Here is a 27,943-nt window from a genome sequence, read left to right on the forward strand (position 1 = left end):
TAACATACACATAGGCATTCTTCAGTCTTGAGAGACTATGGTATCGTGCTCTGCATGGAGGACTTGGAACAGCGTCTAGTGTGGCTGAGAAGGCCAATTCGAGAGTGACAATCCCTTCCACACTTAGGACAAATACAATCTGTAACCCGTCTAGCTCCCTGATTTTGCTGCTTTCGTGACTGCCTCTTTGCCTCAGCCTACTGGGCAAGGGTCTCTTCAACTGGGAGACGCCGTGATGCCTCCAGGCTGAACACTCAGATGTTAAGGTTTCCCATCTGTTGAGGTCCATTTCCAAGGCCTTCAGATCCCATTTGCAGATATCCTTGTATCGCAGCTGTGGTCTCCCTCTGGGGTGATTTCCCTGCACTAATTCTCCATACAGGAGATCCTTTGGAATCCGACCATCAGCCATTCTCACAACATGCCCAAGCCAACGTAGACATCGCTGTTTCAGTAGTGTATACATGCTAAAAATTCCAGCTCGTTCTAGGACTACTCTATTTGGAACTTTGTCCTGCCAGGTGATACCATATGTGTTGCGTCGGAGGCAACACATATGGAATGTGTTCAGCTTTCTCTCCTGCCTCGCATGAAGGGTCCAGGACTCACTGCAGTACAGGAGTGTGGTCAGGACACAGGCTCTATAGACCTGGATCTTGGTGTATGCTGTCAGCTTCTTATTGAGCCATACTCTTTTTGTGAGTCTTGAGAACATGGTAGCTGCTTTGCCAATGTGTCTATCCAGCTCGACATCTAGGGAGAGAGTGTCAGAGATCGTTGAGCCAAGGTACACAAATTCATGGACAACCTCCAATTCTTGCATGGAGATAGTAATAGAGGGAGGTGAGTCCATGCCCTGGCCCATTACTTGTGTTTTCTTCAGGCTGATGGTTAGTACAAACTCTTTGCAGGCCTCGCTAAAACGATTCATGAGTTGTTGGAGGTCTTCGGCAGAGTGGGCAACAATGGCTACATCATCGGCGAAGAGGAAGTCCCACATGAATTTCAGCTGAACTTTGGTCTTTGCTCTCAATCTAGAGAGATTAAAGATGTATTTAAAGCGTGCTTTAAATTAGGTACAGTATAGCCCATTGCTAAAAACCTGAATTAATTCAAATTAATTTTTAAGTGTTAATCGAAATGAAAGATGATTTAAAGAGACTGGTAATGTTTTATGTGTTTTGACTGGAAAGAGAAGCTGTGAGGAATTTGAATGTACTTTCTAGGCTTTCATTTTTATTTCAGAATCCACCCTTTACTCTTCCCAGGAAAGAGATAGCAAACTTCCAAAAACTGCCTAAGAAATCTGTATTATAATTCATATTATACCCAGCTGTTTAACCCCCCCCCCTTTTAAACCCCATGCCCCCTTTCTTCCTTTGCATCAGGAGCTCTTGTTCTCATTGGATTGGAAACTCAGGAGCGAAAAATCACGGCTGATGATCATCATCTCAACAGAAAAGCCTGGAGTGAGAAAGAGGCGTGTGTGAAGGAAGGCCACCTCCCGCTATTCATCCTTCCAAGGGTTAAATATACCGACGTTACGTTCCTAGAGAGGCGACACGTTTGAGAGTGGAGGAAGCTCCTCCTTTAGTCCTCCAGGAGGGAAAGAGGAGGGCTTTTTTTTTTAGTGAGGCCACTGCCCGGAGGGAGGAGGACAAAGAGGTAAAAGGGGTGACCCTGGGATAACAGGAGAAGGGGATCAAAAATGGCTTAGGGGAGTTTTGAGGAGAGAGACCCCTTTCCTCTTGGGATCTTTGCTAGGGAGCTGATCCATGCAATCCTGGTGCAAAAATTGGGCTCTGCCCTCCTGCTTTTCTCTTAAAAGAAGATCTTCCCCCTCGATCATCCCAGTCAGTGGGATGATATAGACTGGGAGAGGGAGAAAGATGTAGAGATAAAGAGCCTTCCATCCGCAGAGCTGTTGGGGGGGGAGAGAGAAGGGGCAGACTAGGAAAAAAACACTGTGGTCATAACTGACTAGATAGGCGGGGTATAAATGAAATAAATAAATAAATAAATAAATAAATAAATAAATAAATAAATAAATAAATATTTCATCTCTCCCTAGACAACCAGCGGGCCTGTTTTCATTTCCATGGTGGTGGGGAAGAGCTTTGGTGGACAAGACATTTTGGAGGTCACTCATTCATAGCCCCCCCCCCCTAAGTTAGAGGTGACCTGACAGACCCTAACAACAACAATCCTGGGAGAAATGGAAATTTGCCATGCTCAGGATGAATCTCAGGGCTTCTCAACTGTGGACCATTTCCTGAGTTGAGCATGTCCTCAAAGATAACGGGGTCTGCCGCCTGTGGCACTCTTTTGCGCTTGCATTTAGCCAATTAACCTTAAGGTTGTAGTTAAAACCACAATCAACAGGTCCTCCATGCCTCATGTTTGTACAGTAAATATGCACGCTCTGTGCACTGCTTGCCAAAGGGCTGGGCTCCTCTCAGGAGGCATCAAACAGAAGAATGCATCAGAAACCCACAAAAGATCTAAGCTTCCAGCTATGAAGTGAACCCTAAATCTTCCTGCCAGCCAGCCCTCTGGTATAAAAGAAGCAGCCTTTCAAGTGTAAGTGTGTCATGGTGAAAGCTGTTTCTAGTGTAAGTACCAGAGAGATACAAAACATTCCCTTGAAGATTCTTGAGCAGAAAGGACCCAGGTGAATTTTTAGCCAGGCAGAAAGCAGGGTTTGGAAACTATCCCGAGTTTCATTTGTCTTTGAAAGTAGAGGAGGTTTCAAAGGAGAAACTGGAGGGGCTGTGGCTCAGTCCCACGCCCTGGTTTTCATGTGAACCCAAACGTTATAGATGTTGCTTTGAGAGTTTTATCTGAACCCTGTGCTTTAGGAGCAGAGATTGTTCTTCTTTTCAGGATAAACAATGGAGGGTTTCTAAGGCTGGGGTTTCTTTTCTGCCTGTGCCAGCCTTGTTCATGCCCTGCTATGCCTTGTGTCAAAGCTGGAAAATCATTTATGTCTACTTGAGTCTTTTATATTAAGAACTTAATGAGTGGTGTGTCATTCTCCCCCCCCCCCAGCTCCCAGTAAATGTATAGGTGCCTGAGCATATCTTAATGAATGAAAAACTTGTAAAGAAATTGGACAGCTTGGTGGGGAAAGAAACAACTAAGAGTGGGTTTATAAGAGCATTTCGTGAGGCTGATGTTACGGATTTTGGATCTCTCTGACAGAAAGAGAGGAACAGACCTTCAGGCATACTTGCCAGATGTGAAATGAGCATTCATTTTCTAGGGTGGGCAGGAGAACACTAATCCATGTGTTCATGTTGTGCAGTTCAGTGCATAAACTATGATCTCTCAGGCTGCATTGGCTACCTATCAGGTCAAATATATATTTTTATATCCTTGTCCTTACATTTAAATCCCTACATTGTTCCTGTCCTAATTATTTTGCAGAGCTGGTGGCATGGCGTGTTCCCCTTAAGAGGACTCGGTCAGTAGATTCCAGCTTAAGAGGTCAAATTTCAAGCTTTGGGTATTTTTCCACTTGGCTCTAAAACTGTGGAATTCTCTCCTCCTGCACCTTCATAGGGAATCAGAGTTGGACACACTTAGATGAGGTTTGAAAACCTACCTGTTCAACTTGGGAGCCATCGCTGTTATGTGTTTGTACATTGTTGGTTTTATTAGAATGCGTTCTGGTGCAGAGTGCAACATAAATAAATATTATTAATACTAATCATCCGTCCAGAAGTAAGAAATCTTAGGAATAGCTAACTGATGTAATGCTAATATCTGAAGATCAACCACTAAGAAGATATGTCTTGCCTTTCCTTTTCTGTGTGGAGAATTATTTCCAGGCTGTTAACGGTTATTGTCTTTAGCCTGGCAGCATAAACCATGCAGTGTCTAATGACATCCTCTGCTTATCCATAAAGTACAGTAAACTCAATTAATAGTTAACAGCATTCAGCACACCCTTCCCCTTTATATTTATGCACTTCAGGACACAACCAAGATCAGGAAGAAAAATGACACTGGGATGTGAAATACTGTTTCTTTATTGCTTTCGGAAAGCTACATACCACTTTTAAGGTTAAAAACCATGAAGCCTAAATGTGTAGAAAAATTGGGAATTTTCCTTCCTGACCAAGCTTCTTTCTCCACAGCCACCTGCGTGATGTCACTTGCCAGCACTCCCTGGACCCAGTTTCCCACTGTTTACATGGCATGACAGCAGCAACTGCAGACATCTCTGAGATGGTTTACCTTCTGCTTTCTTTTTCTGTCTCACAGGCATGGCAATGGCAACAGAAGCAGGTTCTGAATCATCTCCCGGCGATGGTGGATGGGAAAAAAGAGCTGTATGCTTGCCTTGGGTAAGCAAGGGATCCATCTGGAGGGATGCCAGATGTCAGAGTTGGGTGGTGGACGGGCACTCTGAAAGAATATTCCTCTTTGCATTACTTTGCCTACTACAATGTGACCATATAAGAGCTCTCCTTCAGCTCTTGTGATTTCATGGACACTGCAAAGATAAAAGGAAAGAAGAAAAATATTTGCAAAGCTGCACACTTGTTTCTTGACACTGGATAGTATGAGCATAGCTGTATGCATCTGGGTAGACAATGTTGTCCTCTTCTTCTTCTTCTAGCTGTTTGTTTCCTTTGAGGAGGTGGCTGTGTATTTCACCAAGGAGGAGTGGGATCGCCTGGATCCAGGCCAAAAAGCTCTTTATACGGAAGTCATGCTGGAGATCCGTGGGATGGTAGCCTCTCTGGGTAAGGACAAAATCCATGACAGGGGCCAACAGGGCTAAAGGTCTTGTTGACTCCTTTCTTGGCAGCTGGAACAAAGACGTGCCTCATGTGGCTTCCTTGATTGAGTCAGTCCATCTTGTGGTAGGCCTTTCTCCTTTCCCAGTGTGTCCCAATGTTACTTAGTATAATTATATTTCCTAGGGAGTCTTGTCTTCTCATGATATATATGTCTAGAGTACATAGCCTAAGTCTACTCATTTTACCTCCTAGTTAGAAGACTTCATTTGATTACGAATCAACATGTTTTGGTGCTCCATAGAGTTTCATAGCATTCATGATCTTGGTCTCGTAAGAACAGTACATTATCGTCTCCTTTCCTCTCTCTTTAAAGGAACAGATAAAAAGTCAGGTAATTGAGGGTGCTTTACCTGATTTATCCATGGAGATTCAGAGGCTGCTGTTGAAGCAGAACCACCCCAGACTAATGAGGAATTACAAATTCAATAGCATACACCTTCATAAAATTTATTTATCTTTGGTTCTAAACACAGGTAGATTCACAGGAAGACGAGCAGGGTGTTTTTCCTGGTTTCATCTCTCTCTTCTTCCCAAAGCCTGGTTGCAGTTCTTTTTCTCTCTCCTATGCACAGTCCTCAGGGCCTCATAAAACCATTCAGAAATAAATGCCTATGATGGGTTTGAGGGAAAATAACAGGCTACTGCCCCTTCATTGATTGCTGAAGCGTCAGACACGACTAAACGACAACAAAAAACAGGCTACTGAAAAGATTATGTATATTCAGGAGAGGACATGGAGAAGGAAAGGTGATCATCCTTGAGACAATGGGGAAAAAACAATTCAGTCTCTGGTTAGGAAGAAATAATAATCTTTTTAAGTCCGAAGCTCCCACATCTTGCATAACAACTCTGTGAAGTGTATTATATTTCTTTTTCTCTCCTAAATTTAGGTGATGGTCAGGCGAATGAGAACTGCCAGAGGCTGTCTCTTGTGTCATGGGAAGATGAAGAGTCTGAGGATGGACAAGATTTATTTGGGAATCCAGAGAAACTAAATATAGGCATGTGGAAAGGAAAGAATTTTTTTTCCAGTTCTCAGGTGGCAGAAGGTGAATCAAAACAATATGCTATTATCCAGTCAGAATCAAAACTATATCGAGACATGAACCATGGAAAACATTTTAGTGATAATGGAATATTTTCTGAGGAAAGAGACAAAGGGGAGAAAATATGCAAATGTATGGAATGTGGCAAGAGCTTCACTATTATTTCTGCCCTTCTTTCACATCAAAGAATTCACACAGGAGAGAAACCTTTTCAATGTATGGAGTGTGGAAGGAGCTTCAGCCAGAAAGGGAATCTTAAGCGCCATCAAAGAACTCACACAGGGGAGAAACCTTATAAATGCATGGAGTGCGGAAAAAGCTTCACTGATAAAGTGAAGCTTCGGTGGCATCAAACAACTCACACAGGTGAGACCCCATATAAATGCATGGAGTGTGGAAAGAGCTTCACTGATAAAACAAGCTTTAGGCAGCATCAGAGAACTCACACAGGGGAGAAACCATATAAATGTGTGGAGTGTGGAAAGAGCTTTAATTACAAAGGATACCTTAGAGTGCATGAAAGAACTCACACAGGGGAGAAACCTTATAAATGCACAGAGTGTGGAAAGAGCTTCAGTGATAGTGGGACCCTTACTGCCCATCAGAGAACTCACACAGGAGAGAAGCCGTATAAATGCATGGAGTGTGGAAAGAGCTTCAGTCAGAAAGGGGCCCTTAGGGGCCATCAAAGAATTCACACAGGGGAGAAACCATATAAATGTATGGACTGTGGAAATAGCTTCAGTCAGAAAGGGGCCCTTAAGAAGCATCAGAGAACTCACACCGGGGAGAAGCCATATAAATGCACAGAATGTGGTAAGAGCTTCACTGGTAAATCGAACCTTTGGCAGCATCAGAGAATTCACACAGGGGAGAAGCCACATAAATGCATGGAGTGTGAAAAGAGTTTCACTGATAAAGCAAACCTTAGGCAGCATCAGAGGACTCATACAGGGGAGAAACCATATAAATGCATAGAGTGTGGAAAAGGTTTCCTTCTGAGCTCAAGTCTTACTAAACATCAAAGAGCTCACACAGGGGAGAAACCATATAAATGCCTGGAATGTGGAAAGAGCTTCAGTGAGAAAGGTGTACTTAGGCGGCATCAAAGTATTCACACAGGAGATAAACCATATACATGTATGGAGTGTGGAAGGGGCTTCAGTCGAAAAGAGAGTCTTAAGTTGCATCAAAGAATTCACACAGGGGAGAAACCATATAAATGTATGGTGTGTGGAAAGAACTTCAGTCACAAAGGAAATCTTAGGCTGCATCAAAGAAGTTACACAGGGGAGAAGCCTTGTAAATGCATGGAGTGTGGAAAAAGTTTCAGTGAGAAATGGGTGCTTAGGCGGCATCAAATTATTCATACAGGGGAGAAACCATATAAATGTATTGAGTGTGGAAGGAGCTTTAGTAGGAAAGGTGTCTTTAGGCTGCATCAAAATATTCATACAGGAGAAAAATCATATAAGTGTATGGAGTGTGGAAAAAGCTTCACTCATAAAGGGAACCTTAGGGTGCATCAGAGTATTCATACGAGGGATGATAGCAACACCCAAACAACTCGCAACTTTGATAACTGTCATATGCCAGCCATTACTCTGCCATGCACACAAAGTACAACAATTCTGCAACTGGGAAATGATGTGTCTTTATACACTACATGATTTCTTCACTAGTGGAACATATATTTCTTGTAGAAAAATTAAAGAGTGTCTAATCATTCAGCTGTCTCATTGATATTGAAAATGTTAAAACAGCAAGAGACTGTTGACTCTATTTCATAGGATTACTTCAGTAACATCTAAAGTATTACTTAATTTAATTTAGAAAACTGGGAGATCTGCGCATGCGTCGACGAAGCTAGACGCCTTTACATCGCCCTCCAGGAAACTTACAGATAAAACTATAATACAACCAAACAATTGAAAGATAAGCCTGAAGGAACTTTTGAGGAGGTTCCGGAAACTCAGCTACAAACTTTCCCTTGACTTGGTGAGTTTTTCCTTGCTAATTACAAGCAATAATACTCTCCGTGAAAACAACAAAACAACATAACAAGCATAATGGCGACAAAACGTGAAGTTAAAGAACTGTCGGAGTTGATAACTAATATGGAGAAAAATATTAGACAAGACCTAAAAGCGCTTCAATCTAAGTTTGGGCAATTAGTGGAAGAGGTTAAAACAGCAAGGTCAGCTGCAGATAATGCTGTGAAAAAAAGTGAAAACAACGAGAAAGAAATACAGCAATTAAAAAAAAGGCTGGCTATATTATCAGACCGCCAAAGGCGAAGGAACTTAAGACTTTCAGGAGTAACAGAAGACATTGCTGCAGGAGACCTTGGGAAGACTGTAATTGCTTTTTTTCAGGAACATGGCATAAATATAACAGATGAGGACCTTGAACGCACTCACCGATCTCTGAAACCGAAACCAAAGCCTGGAGCCAGGCCTAGAGACATTATAATAGCTTTTTCAAGAGAGAAAACGCAGAATTATGTTTGGAACAAACTCAGGAAAATTAAAGACTTACAACTTCAGGGACAGAAGATATTTCCTCGCCCTGACTTATCACCAGAAACCATGAATGAAAGAAGACTTATGAAACCCTTTGCACAGAAGTTGCATGAGAATGGTGTTTTATTTTCCTGGGGTTATCCAGCCAATATTTTAATTTTTAAAGATGGAAAACTCTTGAAAGCTAGCAACCCAGCAGAGGCGGAGAAGTTACTATACAGACTTAACATACAACGTACTACTCAGGAGGCCGAAGAAGAGAAGGAGGGAGGAGAAGAAGAAGAAGAAGAAGATTGAGGGAATTTATATGTGACTGTAAATATGAATAAGCTTCCTTCAGGAATGTAAAATTTATACCACGTGAAAATAGTTTTTTTTTTTTTTTTTTTGGTTAGTGTTGGTTGAAAAGAATGAAATTTTTTTGGGGGGGGAGTATGTGGGTAGACAGATCTCCACGTATAGAGACGAAAATGGGGGGATATAGAATCCTTACCCAACTCCTTGGGAAGGGGTTATTTTTGGGCTATGGGGAAGGGAAAGACCATCAAAAAATAGTAAATAATAGGGGCACACCAGGGGGAGTTGAGATAGACAAAAAATGGGGAGGATAATTAAAGTACTCTCCTTAAATGTGAATGGTTTGGCCTCAGATCTGAAACGTTATAGATTAAATAAGATGATAAAGGATCAAGGGGTTGATATTCTGTGTCTGCAGGAAACGCATAAGAGTAAGAGAGACGTAAGACCTTTGATGAAGTCTACTGACTGGAGTTTGCAGATAGAGTCAAGGGGAACAAACAAAGCAAGGGGTGTGGCCATTCTCTTGCACTCTAGAATGAATATAGATGTTTTGGAACAATGTAAAGATAGAGATGGAAGATTTATTTTTGTGAAATTCAGGATGAATGGAAAGAAGTATACTTTGGCATGTATTTATGCACCTAACAAAGGACAAACCCTATTTTTGAACCGAACCTTTCAAAGATTGCAGTCATTTTATGAAGGAGACTTGTTAATTGCAGGGGATTTGAATAATGATATTAGGGAAAATAAGAAAGTAAACTTAAAAAAATGGAAACTTAAAGAGGTATTTAGTCTCCTGCAGGATGAAAAGCATCCTACCTTTTTCTCAAAAAGGTATAAAAAGTTTTCCTGTATTGATCATATCTTAGTGAAAGAAACTAACGATATGGAAGTTAATAGAGTGGAAACAGGAGCTATATGGATTTCAGATCACGCACCATTACTTGTTGAGATTGGTTTGGAGGAGGAACAGAAAGTTAGAAGGTGGAGGTTTAACTCTAGGATATTTTTGCAACAAAAGGATAGAGAGGATTTAATAAGAGGGATACAAAAATATTTTAAAGAAAATAAAGGATCTGCGGAGGAAGATATAATTTGGGATGCTGCAAAGGCAGTAATCAGGGGAATATGTATTTCTAAAGAAATTCATTTTAGAAGAAAGGTGAATTTTAAAAGGGAACAAAAACTAAAGGAGATAGTTGAATTACAAAGAAGATTACAGGTGAAGTTTGAAAGACAAATACAAGAACAGTTGAATAGGGTGAAAGATGAGTTGCAAGAGTTAGATAATTTGTTTTTGTGGAAAAAAGATTTATTGGTGAGGAATGAGTATCAGAGAACAAATATAAACTCGATGAAAAGATTGGCAAACTATTTGAAGAAAAGAAAGGAAAAACAAAAGATAGGGTGCATGAAAAATGAAACGGGAAGTAAGGTGTTTAAAGACAAACAAATAAGGGAGATCTTTGAAGATTTTTATAGTAAGTTATTTAAAGTAAATGAAGAGAAACAATTTGAAGAAGCTATTGTGAACAAAATTAAGAAACAAGATTTAGCAATTTTAAATGAAGAAATCACACAACAAGAAATCTTGACAGTTATTAAAAATTTAAAAAGTAGGAAATCACCAGGCTTAGATGGTTTTACATCAGAATTTTATAAAATGGTGGGGCCTTTAATAGTTCCAGAAATGCAGAGTTTGTTTAACAAGATAATGAAGGGAGGGAGAGCCCCTGAATCATGGAGGAAAACAGAAATCATGATAATCTTGAAACAATCGAGAGACCCGACGGACCCCAACTCTTATAGGCCTATTAGTTTAACAAACCAGGATTATAAAATTTTTGCAAAAATTTTAGCAAATAGATTAGAGAAAACACTCCCAAGATTAATAGGAGAGGATCAATATGGTTTTGTTAAAGGGAGATATATTGGACACCCTATAAGGAATGTGATTAATACTCTACATCACGGAAACAGTGAAGGAAGATTTGCCCTTTTAAAATTAGATGTATACAAGGCATTTGACACTCTAAGTCATGGGTATTTATTTCAAGTACTAAGTAAATTTGGATTTGACGGTCCCTTTTTGATAGCATTAAAAGAAATTTATAGAGAAGGGAAGGCAATGATTAAAGTTAATGATAATTATACAAAAGAAATTTTGCTCCAGAGAGGAGTGAAGCAGGGATGTCCCTTATCCCCAATGCTGTTTGTGTTATCTATGGAACCCTTAGCCGAAAAAATTAGAAGTAGTAGTAAAATAAGAGGATATACAGTAGGGAAAGAGGTAATTAAATTAAATCTGTATGCGGATGATATAATATTGGTGTTACAAAATCCTCTTGATGCAATAAGAGAACTACTGATAATTTTAGAAGAGTTTAAAGAATATTCAGGTTTAGGAGTAAATATTTCGAAATCAGAAATAATGTTTAAAAGGATAGATTTAAAGGAACAAAAAGAAATAGCAAAGCTGACAGGTATGAAATTAGGAATTAGGAGATTAAAGTATTTAGGTATAACAATAACAAAAAGTATTAAAAATTTGATGGGAACTAATTATAAAATAACTTGGAGAAGGATACAGGAAAAACTAAACGAATGGGATAATAGATATATAAGTATTTTAGGGAAAATAAGGGCAATAAAAATGTTTATAATACCAAAGATGTTATATCTATTTCAGGTACTCCCGGAGTACATCCCTAAAAAACAGTTAGCTGTATGGGACCAAGAATTAAAAAATTGGGTTTTTGGGAAGAAGAAAGCTAGAATAGTAAAGAGGGTAATATATTCACCACAGGAAGATTTAGGGTGGGGTCTCCCACATTTGGAAAGCTATTACGAAGCTTTTCAAATTAAAATGCTATTGGAATTAGATGGGAAAAGTGTGGAGAAATGGGTAAGATGGGAGGATACAATAAATAAAGAAGTAGGTAAATTTGGAATATTTACACAGAACGTTAAAAAAGACATTAAAAATACAATAGGTCCAAGACAGACAGCATTAATAATATGGGGGGAAAGGCAACTTAATTGGATGCCAAGTCTTTCCAAATGGACCCCACTAGAATCTCTAGGTGAGGATTTGAAAATTGAGAAAACTTTTTGGAAGAAACTAAAAGAAACTGGCTATTATAGAGTGAAGGATTTATACAACCCTCAGGGGATACAGATTCCGGCACAAAATGTAGTAGGACAAGTTGGAAGACAATACTGGTTACAGATTATGGCTTTATACAATATTTTGAAACAGAGAAGGTATTCTGGAATACTAAATAAAGAGGATACCCCGCTAGAAAAACTATATAATAATAAAGAGGATAATAAGAAGGGTATTGCAAGGAAGTTGTATAACTTGATAAATACAGATAAAGATTATATGATTGGGACAATACAAACGAAGTGGGAAAGAGAAATGACATTGTCAGCATACGAAATAGATGGGTTAATGGAAGGCATATTGGAAATCAAAATGGATAAATTTAGAGAATTGGAGATGAAATTAATATTGAAATGGTATAGGACACCCCCTCAGTTGTCTTATATGATAAAAGGTTTGAATTCAAGTTGCTGGCATTGTAAGAGGAGTAAGGGATATTATGCACATCTTTGGTGCGAATGCCCTAAGGTTATTGAATTTTGGCAGCTGATTTTAGAAAAGGTGAACGCCGTATGTAATATTAACTTGCAGCTGACTGGGAAAATCTTGTTTATGGGAGTTCTGGGGAATAATAAAGTAAAAAAACCTAAACAGAATTTATTTAAAGCTATGATTATAGCAGCACATGCAGTAATAGCTTATGGGTGGAAGGATGCATCAAAATGGACTTTGGAAAGATGGAATTGGTATTTATATGAATGGATTCAATCAGACATACTGTCGATTTTGACACAGGATAAGGTATGGGAAGAAAAAACATTAGAGATAAGAAAGAAATGGTCGGGATATGTAAGATGGGTAAGAGAAGGGGGGGCCAATAATGTTATATTGGTTAAACTCCAAAAGGTGTGCTCATGGTTGCAGATTTAAAATTAAATGGTCTTTTTCTGTTTTTTTTTTTTTTCTTTCTTTGGGGGGGTGGGATAAGGGGGTAGAAATAAATAGGAGAAATGATGACTATGTAAAGATAAGAGAAATGGTTATGTATGGATATGTTAATTAAAAAATTAAAAATTAAAAAAAAAAAAAAAAACTTAATTTAGAAAACTATTCAACCCCAGGTTTAAAATGTGCGTGGGCAACGGATCTTGCATATGAGGTATCTAAGAAACATGGAAAAAGGTATGGACACAAAGACCATTTAAGTCTATCTCTGCAAACATCAAGGAGAATGTAGAGTTAAGACCTAACTCTTAAATTGGCACATCTTACGTGGTGGCCCTGTGGGCTAAACTGCAGAAGCCTGTGCTGCAGGGTCAGAAGACCAGCAGTCGTAAGATCGAATCCATGCAACAGAGTGAGCTCCCGTCACTTGTCCCAACTCCTGCTAACCTAGCAGTTCGAAAGCATGCAAATGCAAATAATAAATAGGTACCACCACAGTGGGAAGGTAAACCAGCGTTCCCTAGTCACGCTGGCCATGTGACCACAGAAACTGTCTTCAGACAAGCGCTGGCTCTACGGCTTGAAAATCAGATGAGCACCGCCCCCTAAAGTTGGACACGACTGGACTGAAAATGTCAAGGGGAATCTTTACCTTTTACCAAGGAATCCACTAAATTGTGTTGGAGTTGGTGTGGAGAGCATCTGTGCTGGTTATATGCCAAAAATTAGAACCTTTAGGGACGATATATTGAAAATAACTTTCAGTATAAAAATCCAATAAATCAGCCCCAATACACTCTTGATGCTACATAACATATTTGGAAGTGATAACAAAAATGTGCTACACAAGAACCTCATAACTTTCCTGCTGGTGGCAGATGGATAGATGTTGGCCAGACAGCACAAAGGTCTTAACCATGCCTAGTGGGTGTAGCTCTGTATGGGATATTGCCTTGTCAGAGAAGTTAACTGAAGAAGTCCGCCAAGCAGGAGAACTTAAAATGAAGCACGGCTTTGGTACGACATGGTTTTATTGTATTTTTATATGAGACAAAAGACAGGATATAAAACTTCCAAATACACTCTGTAACACATGACCTTTTAGACTAAAGATTACCATTACTTTTAACGTTTGTATCGAAGTAACTGTTAATCCTCTTTACGAATATTAATAAAGGAACACTGTTTTGATATTGCTTCATTGTTAATCTTAATTAAATGTTCTGTAATGCATTGTGCAGTAGAAACATTGTTATTGTACAGTAACTATAACCTGTATAAGAAAAGAAAATAATAAAAATATTAAAATCTAAAAAAAAAAAAAAGTATTCACACAGCAGAGAAGCCAGATAACTGTGTGGAGTATGGAAGGAGTTTCATTAGTAAAATGAACTTTAGGAAGTATGAACACAGGAAAGAAGGCATTAAAAATGCATGGTGCATGGAAGGAAAATCAGAGGGGCTATTTTAGCAAATGTTTCCCTGTGTGCTGTAGTGGACAGAGCAGTGATGGTGAACCTATGGCACATGTGCCACAGCTGGCATGGAGAGCTATCCCAGAAGCCATAAATCGCCATAGAGAAATACCCATCCTCCAAGCCCAGATTTCGGCACTCCCCTCTGCTGGTGCACTGGTCCAGCAGAGGGGTGCAATGGCGACCAAGACGGTCTAGCCTAATGGGGAATTGGAGGACCAGTAAGTATTTCTTTGTTAATATGACCCATGGAGGGCGGGAACCAAGCATTTAATCCCTGCAGTGCAGGAGCAGTTGTTTTAATTATCACCCAAGTGGGGATACAATTAGGGCTAGGATTTTCATATTTCTTTTACTACAGCCACCAAACGTCTGCAGGAGTTCCTTCATCCAGAACTCCCGAGCCTTAAGCAAGCAAGCAAATCAAATGCAAATACCTTTTAGGTGTTTTTCTTCAGTTACAGCTGAGAGATCATCGTTTCTCTCAGAAATGATGAAGACAAGGGAAGTGGCAGCACAGCATTATGCGTCTGGGAGTTTTCTGAGGTTTACCCTGTGCAGGGTATAATGGCAGGGAGATTAGCAGATCTCTAATGCTCCAACGGGACATGTGGCGCTGTGGGCTAAACTGCAGAAGCCTTTGTGTACTGCAGGGTCAGAAGACCAGCAGTCGTAAGATCGAATCCACGCGACGGAGTGAGTTCCCGTCGATTTGTCCCAGCTCCTCACCAACCTAGCAGTTAGAAAGCATGTAAATGCAAGTAGATAAATAGGTACCATCTCGATGGGTAGGTAAACAGCGTTCCGTGTATAGCCCCGCTGGCCACGTGACCACGGAAGATTGTCTTCGGACAAATGCTGGCTCTACGACTAGGAAACGGGGATGAGCACCAACCCCTAGAGTCGAACACGACTGACTAAAATGTCAAGGGGAACCTTTATCTTTACCTTTAATGCTCCAACAGAGCTTATCCCTACCCTGCCACTTTCTCTATTGTCATCAAAGTCATTATTCCTCAGTTGTAAGTGATGACAAACACTTGGTTGCAGGGAACATATAGGTCCCCTTTTAGAGCAGCGCCACTGGCTGCCAGTCTGTTCCCAGGCACAATTCAAAGTGCTGGTTTAAGCCTATAAAGCCCTAAATGACATGGGTCCAAGTTATCCAAAAGGCCACATCTCCCTCTATGAGCTTTAAAAATTCTTTTTAAAAAATGGTGTACTGAAGATGACAGGATGTGTTTTCCTTGTTGAAAGCTTGATCTTTTATGGTTTTATTAAAGTTTTTACTTGGAAGCTAAACCAGCGAAGTTTTTTGACTATTTGACTGGGATTGGTTATCTTCTTCTGTATACTTACTGTTTTTAGCTTTTAAATGTTGTCTTTTCAATCATGTAAGCTACCTTGAGTCCCTTGTAAGGAGAGAAAGAGACAGGATGAAAATATTTTAATTAACCGAATGAAATAAATTACAGTGTACCATATTACCTCTGTTCTGTGCTGCAAAGTTGAAACCAACTTACTGTGTATGATATTATATACTGGGATTTCTACCCAGGCTGCTTTTCCCTTACTAAATCTGGAGATTTTTATTTATTTATTTATTTATTTATTTATTTATTTATTTATTTATTTATTTATTTATTCCTTCATTCATTCCTTCATTTATTTATTTATTTATTTATTCATTCATTCACTCATTCATTCCTTCATTTATTTATTTATTTATTTATTTATTTATTTATTTATTTATTTATTTATTTATTTGATTTATATCCCGCCCATCTGGTCTGGTCGACCACTCTGTAAAGGTTTGTTAGCTCAGTAGCCAAATGTGGTACTGACCAGAAAAGGTTGGACCACAAAGGGGGACGAAGAGAGAGAAGGTCAGCTTCTTCCACTCAGCCTTCCAAGGGTTAAATAAATGGAGGCTAGCTTCCTAGAGAGGCAGGATGTTCACAAGGTGGGGAAGAAAATAATCAAAGCACCTCGTCTTCCGGGAAGGAAAGAAGAGGTGTTTTTGGGGAAGCCGCTGTGCTGCTCGGAGAGAGGAAGACAAAGAGGTAAAAGGGTCCTGGTGGGATGATTGGGGGGGGGGGAGGGGGAATCCAGAATGGTTTCAGGGAGTTTTGAGGAAGGGACTCCCCACTTTCCCGCCTTGGGATCCTTGCTCGCGAACTGATGCAGTTTTTAAGGAGAAAGGCAGGATAGAAACATTTTAAATAATAAATGGTTTATTATTTATAATAAAATAGAATACATATTTAACCAAAATTATAATAAAATATAATAAATAAATTGGTCCGTGGCCTCCTGTTTTTCTGTTAAGAGACCTGTTTTGGAAGCTCTACTACTCGATCGCCCCAGTGACCCAGCGATTTAGACTGGGAGGTGGGGGAAAGGTGTAAAGAAAAAAGCCTGGGGAGTTTAGGAACAGACCGGCAAAAGCTACTGTATATGTAACCTCTTCCCCCGCAGAAACCGGTGTGTCTGTTTTCGTTTCCTTCCTAGTGGGCAGAATGGAGATCGCGAGGCTCAGCTTCTGAACTGGAGCACTCAGGACTATTTTCCTGAGCGGAGCATCTCCTCCCAGACACTTTGGGTCTGCAATCCTGTTTCTGCCCTGTAATAACATTTTTGCACCTGCCTTCAGGTGTATGCCGACAGTCTGCTCAATCCTATTCTGCATTTCGTCTGCACCTCCCCCTTGCACTCACTTACCTAGACTAGTGTATAGTAAAGAGCCTTTTGCCACTGGGGCATTAGGGATCAGCCTGGAAAAAAGCTTTTTTTCCAAATCGCCCCCCACCGTTGGCCAATCTTCCTGCCAGCCCTTTGGTAAAATGAAACAGCCTTTCAAGGATGCGTGATCCTTCTAAGGCAGTGGTGAGGGAACAGGGGTAAATTACCCCAAATGGGGTAAAAATGAAAATTCTAGGGGTAGTGAGGATGAGCAGAGCCCCAATATTGATGCTCTCATATCCAAGATGAAGCAACATCATTTCTCCAAAACCTAAAGTTTTCAAGTAAGTTGAAGCTTTCAAAGTAATTTTGAATAGATTCAATAAGATTTTGAATTCAAATAATGTATGATTTCCTTCCTTTCAAATCAAGGGGGTATTGTTGGCATATATAAAAATTTTTTTTTGGGGGGGTAAAAGGTAAGAAAGTTCCCTGACCCCTTTTCTAAGGGATGCCACAGAGTCCCTTTTAAGATTTCGGACCCAAAGGGATGTGTGTTGGTTTTTCCAGTAGAAAGCAGAAGTTGGAAATGGTCCCGACTTCTATTTGAATTTGAAAACCGAGGAGGTCACAGGGCAGAGACAGGAGGGGCTGCTCCTCAGCCCCCACTTCCAGGTCTTCAGGTGGACTGGAATATTGTAGGTGCTGTTCTGAGAGTTTTAACTGAGAGTTTATTTCCCCCCCCCCCAGCTTCCAGTAAATGTGTGCAAATGTCTGGGAATATCTTGATTAGACTGAAAGTTGCAAGGAAATGGAAACTCTGATGGGAAAACCCCAAATAAGCTTGAACAAGGAGGAGTGAGAGAGTGGTACTGTAAGAGCTTTTAGTGAGACTGACTTTGTGGACCAAAAGGATTTTGAATTGGTCAGACCAAAAAGAATATTTAGCCTCTGCTATACATGCATGTATTTTCTAGGTGGGCAAATGGACTTGAGCACAAGGAAGTGCAGGTCAGTGCCAAACTGGAATATAAGCCACACTATAAGCCTCGGGGAAGGGCATCCATGTTATGAAAACCTGCAGAAAATGCAGATTTGGGGGCAGGCTAATTCACATTTTTTTTACGTTGATCAGATGATGCAATGAGAAACGCAGATTAGCTCGGAGCGCCCCCTCCTGAATCTCTGAGATGCCTCACTTATGCTTCTTTTGTCTCCATCATAGGGAGTACAGTGGCAACAGAGGCAGGCTCTAGATCATCTCCTCCTGGTGGTGGAGAGGAAAGGATGGCCATATACCTGTCTCAGGTAAGGAGAAATGCAAGCTTCTCTCTCTGCATTGGGCGGTGGAAGGGGAGTTTGAAGGAAGACTCTTTTCATTACTTCTGCTGCTACGGTGTATAAGAACATTCATGTTAATCTCATGATATTGTGACTCCTGCCAGGATGAAGCAAAAGAAGAAAAAATATTTTAAAATATCCACTTGTTAGTGGATATTAAGAGTGCAGCAGTCTATTGCAAGGATTGTAGCAGGTAACTGTTTTTCCTTCTTCTTCTAGCAGCTGGTGTCCTTTGAGGAGGTGGCTGTGTCTTTCACCAAGCAGGAGTGGGATCTACTAGATCCAGGCCAAAAAGCTCTGTATAAGGAAGTCATGCTGGAGAACTACAGGATGGTAACTTCTCTGGGTAAGGATAGAATCTGTGCCAATGACCAGCATGGCTGAAAGTCTTGTTGACGCCTTTTATGGTGGGTGGAATGTATAGGTGCCTTATGTGATTGACACAGTCCTTTCTTCATTTAGCTCTTTCTTCATTTAGCTTTTAAAAGCATGAAACAAAATCATACAAGCCTAAACCATCTAATAACACATAGCAACAAAACAACAAGACAAAAATTCCACCCAACCACCCGGATCATTTGGAAATTAATCAATTTCCATCCTCTCTATGAATCCCCATTCCCCTTCCTAAATTGCATTGGCTCTCGCAAAGGCGCACATCCCTTCCCCTTTATAAAATCCAAATTCAATCCATTCTCCCCAAAACCTAAAACATTGAGCAGAGGCTATAAAGGGAATGGTCAGGGGTTTTCAGCACAAAAGTCAGAAGCATAATAATGAATGTGGATGAACACCAGTATGGTGTTATTGTTAAACCGGTTTGGTGGTGGCAGCAACAGTGGCAGTTGTGACAATGGTAACAATTAAGCACATTTTCTGGTCCATCATTGTTGTCACTCAACAATTTGTATCAAAGAATTCCCAGATGATACAAAGGCTTTTGAAATCTCACCCAATAAGTTATGTAATTAGGCACAAGATTCTCTTTTCTTTTTAGTACAGCTCCCAAAAGTCTACAGGAGATCCTAGACAGAATTCTGGAGGTCTTACTAATAACAAACAAACTCCTTTCAGATATTTCTTATGGCTGAGGAATGGCTTCTCTCAGATATCATGGAGATGTAGGTGGGGGGTTGGTGGACGGGACAAAACTCTGTGGGAGCTGCAAGGCATTATGGGTCTCTTACTCCAATCCCCCATATATTTAACAGGTTGATCTGTGGCCATTTTGGGATTAGTGCTGTTTCCTGGTTTGCCAAAATGTTTCATTCTGTGAGGCGCAAGGATGAAGGGGTGGTCCACATATCCTGGAGTCCTGGTTCTGTAAAGCAGTTGACTGATAGGAATCCAAACTTTTCTTGAACTTTTCTGAGCTTGGAAATAATTACGACCTTGAATGCTAAGTAAGACTGTGGAATAGCCTTAGTAACGGCACACCCATCTATGTTAGGCCTGTCGAATGTATTTCTAAGACAAAAGGAGGGTGAAAGAGGGGATGTATCTTACAACTGGTCTTGGTGTTCTGATGGTGTTGGAATAACTTAGATTTAAGCTATAATATAATTACAAGTTGAAAGCTAGGGGGTAATCAAATAGTTAAAAAAGAAGAAGTAGAAAGATGAGCCCTTACTGGAATATGAACAGATTATATGCTTATATACTTAATATGAAAAGATTGAATGATTATATATTTGATGTTCTCTTATCCTCAAAACCCTTTTTCCACCCCTCCCACCCCCTTTACCTTCTATATTCCTTACCCTACCCTTAATAGTTTTGAAAATAAAAATATATATTAAAAAAAGTAACGGCACACCCATCTATAATACTGTAAGCAAATGTGGTTCTAACTGTTCTGCATACACTTTGTAAAAGTCACTTCCAAAGCCATCTTTCCCTGAGGCTTTTTAATATTTTTTATGACAGTTGGATTTTGTTTGTGTGTGCTTTCAAATATTTTGGAATAAGTTCGATCTCTGTAGTACTTTTGTTAAAAAATGTATTTATTGAATAGCGCAGCTTCTCGCTACTGTTTTTATACCATCCCACAGTATGCTGGCAAAAAAAAAACAAAACCTGCCTGCCCATCAACCCCACCTCTGTTGCCAGTTCCTCAGGTGACGTGTAGAACCATTGAGACGAAAAATAAGAATAAAAATGAAAAACGAGAATGATGAAACAGGCAAAAAAAGAGATTTTAAAACAAACCATCGCTGTCTATACAGGCCTAAACTGGCTGTTTGAGCAATAGATATCACTGGTGCTGTTAAGTCTTTGCCTTTTGCTGGTATTAGATTAATTACCACAGGAGTTGTAATGGCTCTGCTATAGTATATCCAGCAGCGGACCTGCTTCATTTTTTGGCAACTTCCCTGTCTTTCTGTTCATTCCTGGTCTGTTTTCTGAATCCTCTACACCAGTGGTCCCCAACCTTGGGCCTCCAGATGTTCTTGGACTACCACTCCCAGAAGCCTTCACCACCACCTCTGCTGGCCAGGATTTCTGGGAGTTGAAGTCCAAGAACATCTGGTGGCCCAAGGTTAGGGACCACTGCGCTACACCAGTGGTTCTTAACCTTTGTTACTCAGGTGTTTTTCAACTGCAACTCCCAGAAACCCCAGCCAGCAGAGCTGATGGTGAAGGCTTCTGGGAGTTGCAGTCCAAAAACATCTGAGTAACAAAGGTTAAGAACCAATGCTCTACACCAGTGGTTCAAAAACTTGGGTAACCTAGGTGTTCTTGGACTGCAATTCCCAGAAGCCTTCACCACCAGTTGCACTGGCCAGGTTTTCTGGGAGTTGCAGTCCAAGAGCACCTGGGTTACCCAAGGTTAGGAACCACTGCTCTACACTGCTATTTGAATCTGCTAGGCCTCATTATCATGACGAAGATTTTAAGTTAAAATAAGCATCCAGATGCTTTTCTTTTGGTGCTGCAGTGGCCTGGAGCATTCTTTCTTCCCTACACTTGTATACTTTCTGCTTTAAAAAAAAACTTTTTGTCTTGGTTGGGTTTAATTTTTTTCTGACATAAGGAAGAGCGTTTGGGTGAAGTAGCTATCTTAGTCCCTGGCTGGCACAGCTCCCAGAATGGCTCCTTCATCATGATAAAGAGTAGTCTGCCTGGAAAGTTGCACACACCTTCAGGATTTGAACTATATCAGTACTGTTAGTTCTAGTGTATTTTTCCAAAAGGGTTAGAGTAATTTCTGAGCAATAAGGGGAAATAAGAAATAAGCTGAAGGGTTAATAGCAACAAGTTAGAATGCTTGGGCCGGGTAGGTGGGACTCGTCAGCCCTGGAAGGCAGCCCATCTAGGAGAAGGAAAACTCCAAATTTTAACCTCCACTGCCTTGTGGCTATATCCACTTATGGAAAGGGCTTCAGGAGATAACCTCGAGGCAAAATCCGGAGCCGGAGTCCCGGAGGCATTTTCTTTCACTCTGCCAACTCCTGCGACGTTGCTGGAACCAGTTGTATCGGCTCTTGCCTTTCCACTGGACCATTTCAGCGATGTGGAGAGGGGGGATTTGCTGCTTGGGTAACAGCCTATCTTCCATACTATTTTACCCAGGCTTCGTGCTCTGGAGAGGACACTCCAGCTTCGCATACAGCGTCGAAACAACACGGGAAGTAGCAGTTACCGGTTATAAGTCTCTGCTGAATTGGCGTAGAGCAGGACGCCAGGGGCTACTTCTGACGGTGGGAGAGGTCATTGCACCTCACTAGGTAGATACCGCCCGCCTTAAGCTGGGCAGCCCCCAGCCAGTAAGGTGCTACCTCGCCACGGTCTGTTAACCTCACGGGGTGCGTGGGGTTTAGGGTGAAACCCGACAAGCAGATCGACAACTGTGCACCATGCAACAATCATAAGAAAACTTCTGCCCTAAAGCTGGGCACCTGGAATATACGGACAATGACCCCTGGCTTTCCTGACTACGGCTTTCCTAACGACCTGCAAGAAATAGACGATGTGCGCAAGACAGCTGTCATTGACATGGAACTGAGTAGACTGCAGATGGACATTGTTGCCCTGCAAGAGACAAGACTGCCAGACTCGGGATCTGTCAAAGAAAAAAACTTCTCATTCTTCTGGCAGGGAAAACCATCGAATGAGACCAGGGAATATGGTGTTGGCTTTGCAGTCAGAAACACTCTCCTGAGATGCATTGTTCCACCCACTGTGGGGAGTGAAAGAATCCTGTCTCTGCAGCTCCACTCATCAGCAGGACCAGTAACCCTCATTAGTGCATATGCACCAACACTGTCATCCACTCCAGAAGTGAAAGACAAATTCTACGACGATCTGGCAGCTACTATCAAAAAAGTCCCTGAAAGAGAGTCACTGTTCATTCTTGGAGACTTTAATGCTAGAGTTGGTGCTGATCACAATTCTTGGCCCACTTGTCTAGGCCGTTTTGGCATTGGAAAGATGAACGAAAATGGCCAACGCTTACTGGAGTTTTGCTGTTACTATGGTCTCTGTGTCAGCAACACATTCTTTAATACGAAGCTGCAACACAGAGTTTCCTGGAGACATCCAAGATCCAAGCATTGGCATCAGCTCGATTTGATCCTCACTAGACGTTCTAGCCTTCCTAGTGTTACGATCACACGCAGCTACCAGAGTGCTGATTGCGATACTGATCACTCCCTGGTGTGTAGTAGAGTAAAACTGCGAACAAAGAAATTGTATCACATGAAAAAGGAAGGAAGACCACGTATTGACATCAACAAGACTCGCGATCAAAGAAAAGTGAAGGAATTTGCCCAAGCACTCGAGGAAACCCTTCCAGGTCCAGCTAATGTAAATGCACCTGAACGATGGGAACACTTCAAGAACACTGTCTACAACACCGCCTTGTCCACCTTCGGCAAGAAGACCAGAAAGATGGCTGACTGGTTCGAAGCCCATTCGGAGGAGTTAATGCCAGCCATTGAGGATAAGAGAAGAGCTCTAGCAGCATACAAAGCCTGTCCTAGCGAGTACAACCTGCAAGCTCTTCGAGCCGCTCGTAGCCAAGTCCAACAGGCTGCCAGGAGATGCTCCAATGACTATTGGCTTCAGCTTTGCTCTCAGATACAGATAGCAGCGGACACAGGTAACATCAAAGGAATGTATGATGGTATCAAGCAGGCCTTAGGTCCATTACAGAAGAAATCTGCTCCCTTAAAGTCTACTACAGGTGTGATCATCCAGGACCGAGCACAGCAGATGGAACGCTGGGTGCAGCACTACTCCGAGCTATATTCCAGAAAGAATGTAGTAACCGAAGAAGCATTAAATAACATTGAGTGCCTGCCTGTCTTGGAAGAGCTGGACAGCGAACCAACCCTAGCAGAAATAAATGCGGCCTTGGATTCCCTCACCTCTGGCAAGGCACCTGGAAGGGACAACATCCCTGTTGAAGTGCTGAAATGCGGTAAGGAGATCATCATCACCGAACTGTATGAAATCTTTTGTCTCTGCTGGAGGGAAGGTGGAGTACCACAGGACATGAAGGACGCAAACATTGTCACGTTGTACAAGAACAAAGGTGACAGGGGTGACTGCAATAACTACCGTGGTATCTCTCTTCTTAGCGTTGTAGGGAAGCTGCTTGCCCGTGTTGTGCTGAAGAGGCTCCAGGTGCTTGCAGACAGAGTCTATCCGGAATCACAGTGTGGATTTCGAGCAAATAGATCCACCACTGACATGGTATTCTCCCTCCGACAGTTGCAGGAGAAATGCAGGGAACAACAACAGCCACTCTTAGTGGCCTTCATAGACCTTACAAAAGCATTTGACTTGGTTAGCAGGGATGGCCTTTTCAAAATACTTCCCAAGATTGGATGTCCACCTCGTCTCCTTAACATCATCAGGTCCTTCCACGATGGAATGAAAGGCACTGTAGTTTTTGACGGCTCAACATCAGATCCCTTTGACATCCGAAGCGGAGTGAAACAGGGCTGTGTCCTCGCACCAACACTTTTTGGGATCTTTTTTGCTGTCATGCTGAAGCATGCCTTTGGAACTGCAACAGAAGGTGTCTATCTCCGGACTAGATCAGATGGAAAGCTCTTTAATCTCTCTAGATTGAGAGCGAAGACCAAAGTCCAACTGAAATGCATGAGGGACTTCCTCTTTGCAGACGATGCAGCCATTGTTGCCCACTCTGCTGAAGACCTCCAACAACTCATGAACCGTTTCAGCAAGGCCTGCCAAGACTTTGGACTAACAATCAGCCTGAAGAAAACACAAGTCATGGGCCAGGGTGTGGACTCACCTCCCTCTATTACCATCTCCACACAAGAATTGGAGGTTGTTCATGACTTTGTGTACCTTGGCTCAACCATCTCTGACACCCTCTCTCTAGATGTCGAGCTGGATAAACGCATTGGGAAAGCAGCCACCATGTTCTCTAGACTCACAAAGAGAGTATGGCTCAATAAGAAACTGACAACACATACCAAGATCCAGGTCTATAGAGCCTGTGTCCTGAGCACACTCCTGTACTGCAGCGAGTCCTGGACACTTTGTGCCCGGCAGGAGAGGAAGCTGAACACCTTCCATATGCGTTGCCTACGACGGATTTTTGGTATCACCTGGCAGGACAGAGTTCCAAATAGAGTAGTCCTAGAACGAGCTGGAATTTTCAGCATGCATACATTACTGAAACAGCGACGTCTACGCTGGCTTGGGCACGTTGTGAGAATGGCTGATGGTCGGATTCCAAAGGATCTCCTATATGGAGAATTAGTGCAGGGAAATCGCCCCAGAGGGAGACCACAGCTGCGATACAAGGACATCTGCAAGCGGGATCTGAAGGCCTTAGGAATAGACCTCAACAGATGGGAAACTCTGACATCTGATCGTTCAGCCTGGAGGCAGGCAGTACATCACGGCCTCTCCCAATTTGAAGAGACCATTGTCCAGCAGGCTGAGGCAAAGAGGAAGTCACAAAGGAAGCAAAACCAGGGAGCTGGACAGGGGACAGATTGGATTTGTCTCCAGTGTGGAAGGGATTGTCACTCTCGAATTGGCCTCCTCAGCCACACTAGACGCTGTTCCAAGTCCTCCATACAGAGCACGATACCATAGTCTTTCGAGACTGAAGGATGCCTACAGAGAGAATGCTTGGAAATTCTGTACTCACCAGACTGTCTCTTTCTTTGAAAGAACTTCCCAAAGCAGACCTGATCTCTCGGCTGGAAGAAGAAGATCCATGTGCCCAGGATTCTTACACACAGAAGACAACAGAAGTTACTTCCTTAGGTATGTGTCTGGTAACAATAGAGGAGATTAAATTGACATTTCAGCCTCTATTTTTACAGCCATCAGCAGCCATCAGGCACAAGGTGTGTTGAATCCACTGGCAGGATTCCCAGCTTAATAGGTCACCCTATTTCCTGTCTGCTGCTCTTGAATGTACTCGAAAATGACCTCCAAAACGTCCGTCATTAGCAACCTCCCCAGATCCTGGAAATGCAAGGTTTTTTGCTTCGTTAATGGGAATCAATCCATTTCATGTTAGGTCTTCCTATTTTCCTAATGCCTTCAACTTTGCCAAGCATATTGTCTTCATGAAATCCCATAGTATTCATAATTCTTGTTTTTCAGTTACACACCCTTATCTTCCCCTTTCCTGTCTCTTGGGTGGAACAGATAAAAACAGGTAATTGAAAGTGCAACATGTGACCTTGTTTAGAATAGATTTGGAAGCTGCAGTTGAATCGGAACAAGTCTGGACTAATGAGGAATTCTGAATACAACACAGAGCAATAGCATGCTGCTCTTCCATGTTTATTCATCTTGGCTTCTAAATACAGATAGATTAAGAGGAAGAAAATCTGTGAGCTTTATCTGGTTTAGTTTCTCTTTCCCTCCCCAATCCCAGATTATTGAAAAGATGGCTTTGTTCCAGCAGAGGACACACAGAGAAAAAAATGACCAACACAAAGAGATAATTTGGTTTCTGGTGCATTTTTGACGCTTCCAAGTACTTCTGAATCTCTCTGACATGATAATATTTCTCTCTTTATCTCTCTGATTTAGGTAATGGTCAAGATTTTGAGAACTGCCAGAAATTATCATCTCCGGTGTCATTGGAAGTAAAGGAGCCTGAAGGGGGAAGAAAACTGTATGGGACTGCAAGAGGAATAAAGACTCGCGTGCAAAACTCGTCCAAGAAAGGAAAGAAAAAGCCCTCCAGTTCTCAAGAGGCAGACTGCAAATTAAAGAGATGTGGCAGAACCCAGTCAGGATCAAAATGGTATCAAGGCATGGACGCTGCAAAACATTTCAGTGACAGTAGAAGGTTGTCTGACCAAAGAAGAAGCAAAGGGACAAAACCATGGGAATGTTTGGTTTGTGGCAAGAGCTTCACTATATTTTCTAGCCTTGCTTTACATCAAAGAACTCACACAGGAGAGAAACCATATAAATGCATGGAGTGCGGAAAAAGCTTTACTTCCAAGGGGTACCTTAGGGTGCATGAAAAAACTCACACAGGGGAGAAACCATACAAATGCCTGGAGTGCGGAAAGAGCTTCAGTCTGAAAGGAAGTCTTAGAAAGCATCGCGGTTTTCACTCAGAGAAACCATACAAATGCGTGGAGTGTGGAAAAAGCTTCAGTCTGAAAGGGAGCCTTAGAAAGCATCAACGTCTTCACCTAGGGGAGAAACTACATAAATGCATGGAGTGTGGAAAGAGTTTTACTTTGAAAGGGAGCCTTAGAAAGCATCAAAGTTTTCACACAGGCGAGAGACCATATGAATGTATGGAGTGTGGCAAGAATTTCACTCAGAAAGGCGACCTTAGGCGGCATCAGAATATTCACACAGGGGAGAAGCCATATAAATGCATGAAGTGCGGAAAGAGTTTCAGTAAGAAAGATGCCCTTAGGGTGCATGAAAGAACTCATACAGGGGAAAAACCTTACAAATGCCTGGACTGCGGAAAGAACTTCAGTCTGAAAGGGAACCTTAGACAGCATCAAATTTTTCACACTGGGAATAAGCCATTTCCATGCATGGAGTGTGGAAAGAACTTCACTCAAAAAGGTGCCCTCAAGAGGCATCAAAGTATTCACACAGGGGAGAAACCATATAAATGCACGTCGTGTGGAAAAAGTTTTAGTCTGAAAGACGCCCTTAGGCTGCATGAAAGAATCCACACAGGGGAGAAACCACATAAATGCATGGAATGTGGAAAAAGCTTCTGTCAGAAAGGGAATCTGAGGCTGCATCAAAGAACTCACACAGGGGAGAAACCATATAAATGCATGGAGTGTGGAAAAAGTTTCAACCAGAAAGGAAATCTTGCAGTGCATCAAAGAACTCACACAGGAGGGAAACGGTGTAAAGATATGGAGTGTGGAAGGAGCTTCAGTCTGGAAGGACACCATGATCAGCAGCGAAGGACAGAGGAGAAACCATATAATTGCATGGAGTGTGGAAAGAGTTTCCATCTGAGCTCAAGACTTACCCAACATCAGGAGACTCACACAGGGATGAAGCATACATATGTATGGAGTGTGGAAAGAGATTCCGTCTTCTTCCAGTTTCTAAGCTGCAGACTTCATTTGGATTGATGATTAATTAGACTGAAATAAAGGAAGTCTCCTAATTTTGATATCTTCATTGTTAGCATTAAAGTTAGTAATTCTTCTGTGGTCTTCATTTTTGTCTTCTTTGTGTTTATTCATTACTTGCATCCCAAGTCAAACACCTGGGA

General features: G+C 41.6%; 1 protein-coding gene across 2 annotated transcripts; it reads left to right on the forward strand.

Moving 5' to 3' along the window:
• The first annotated feature begins 344 nt into the window (after positions 1–344).
• LOC110069949 (uncharacterized) lies at positions 345–27,877 on the forward strand. Of its 2 annotated transcripts, XM_072988810.2 has the most exons (6): positions 345–2,580; positions 4,267–4,349; positions 4,625–4,751; positions 5,699–7,270; positions 16,210–16,219; positions 26,606–27,877. In XM_072988810.2, exons 2-6 carry the CDS (start codon positions 4,269–4,271, stop codon positions 27,798–27,800), a joined length of 2,985 nt encoding a protein of 994 aa, XP_072844911.2. In that variant the 5' UTR covers positions 345–2,580; positions 4,267–4,268; the 3' UTR covers positions 27,801–27,877. The 2 variants fall into 2 exon arrangements, with proteins under 2 accessions (XP_072844911.2, XP_020633181.3); XM_020777522.3 differs by lacking the exons at positions 16,210–16,219; positions 26,606–27,877 and having other exon boundaries at positions 1,559–1,665; positions 5,699–9,854.
• The last annotated feature ends 66 nt before the right edge of the window (positions 27,878–27,943 follow it).

Source organism: Pogona vitticeps, chromosome 2 (assembly GCF_051106095.1).
Source record: "Pogona vitticeps strain Pit_001003342236 chromosome 2, PviZW2.1, whole genome shotgun sequence".
Classification (NCBI taxonomy): Eukaryota; Metazoa; Chordata; class Lepidosauria; order Squamata; family Agamidae; genus Pogona; species Pogona vitticeps.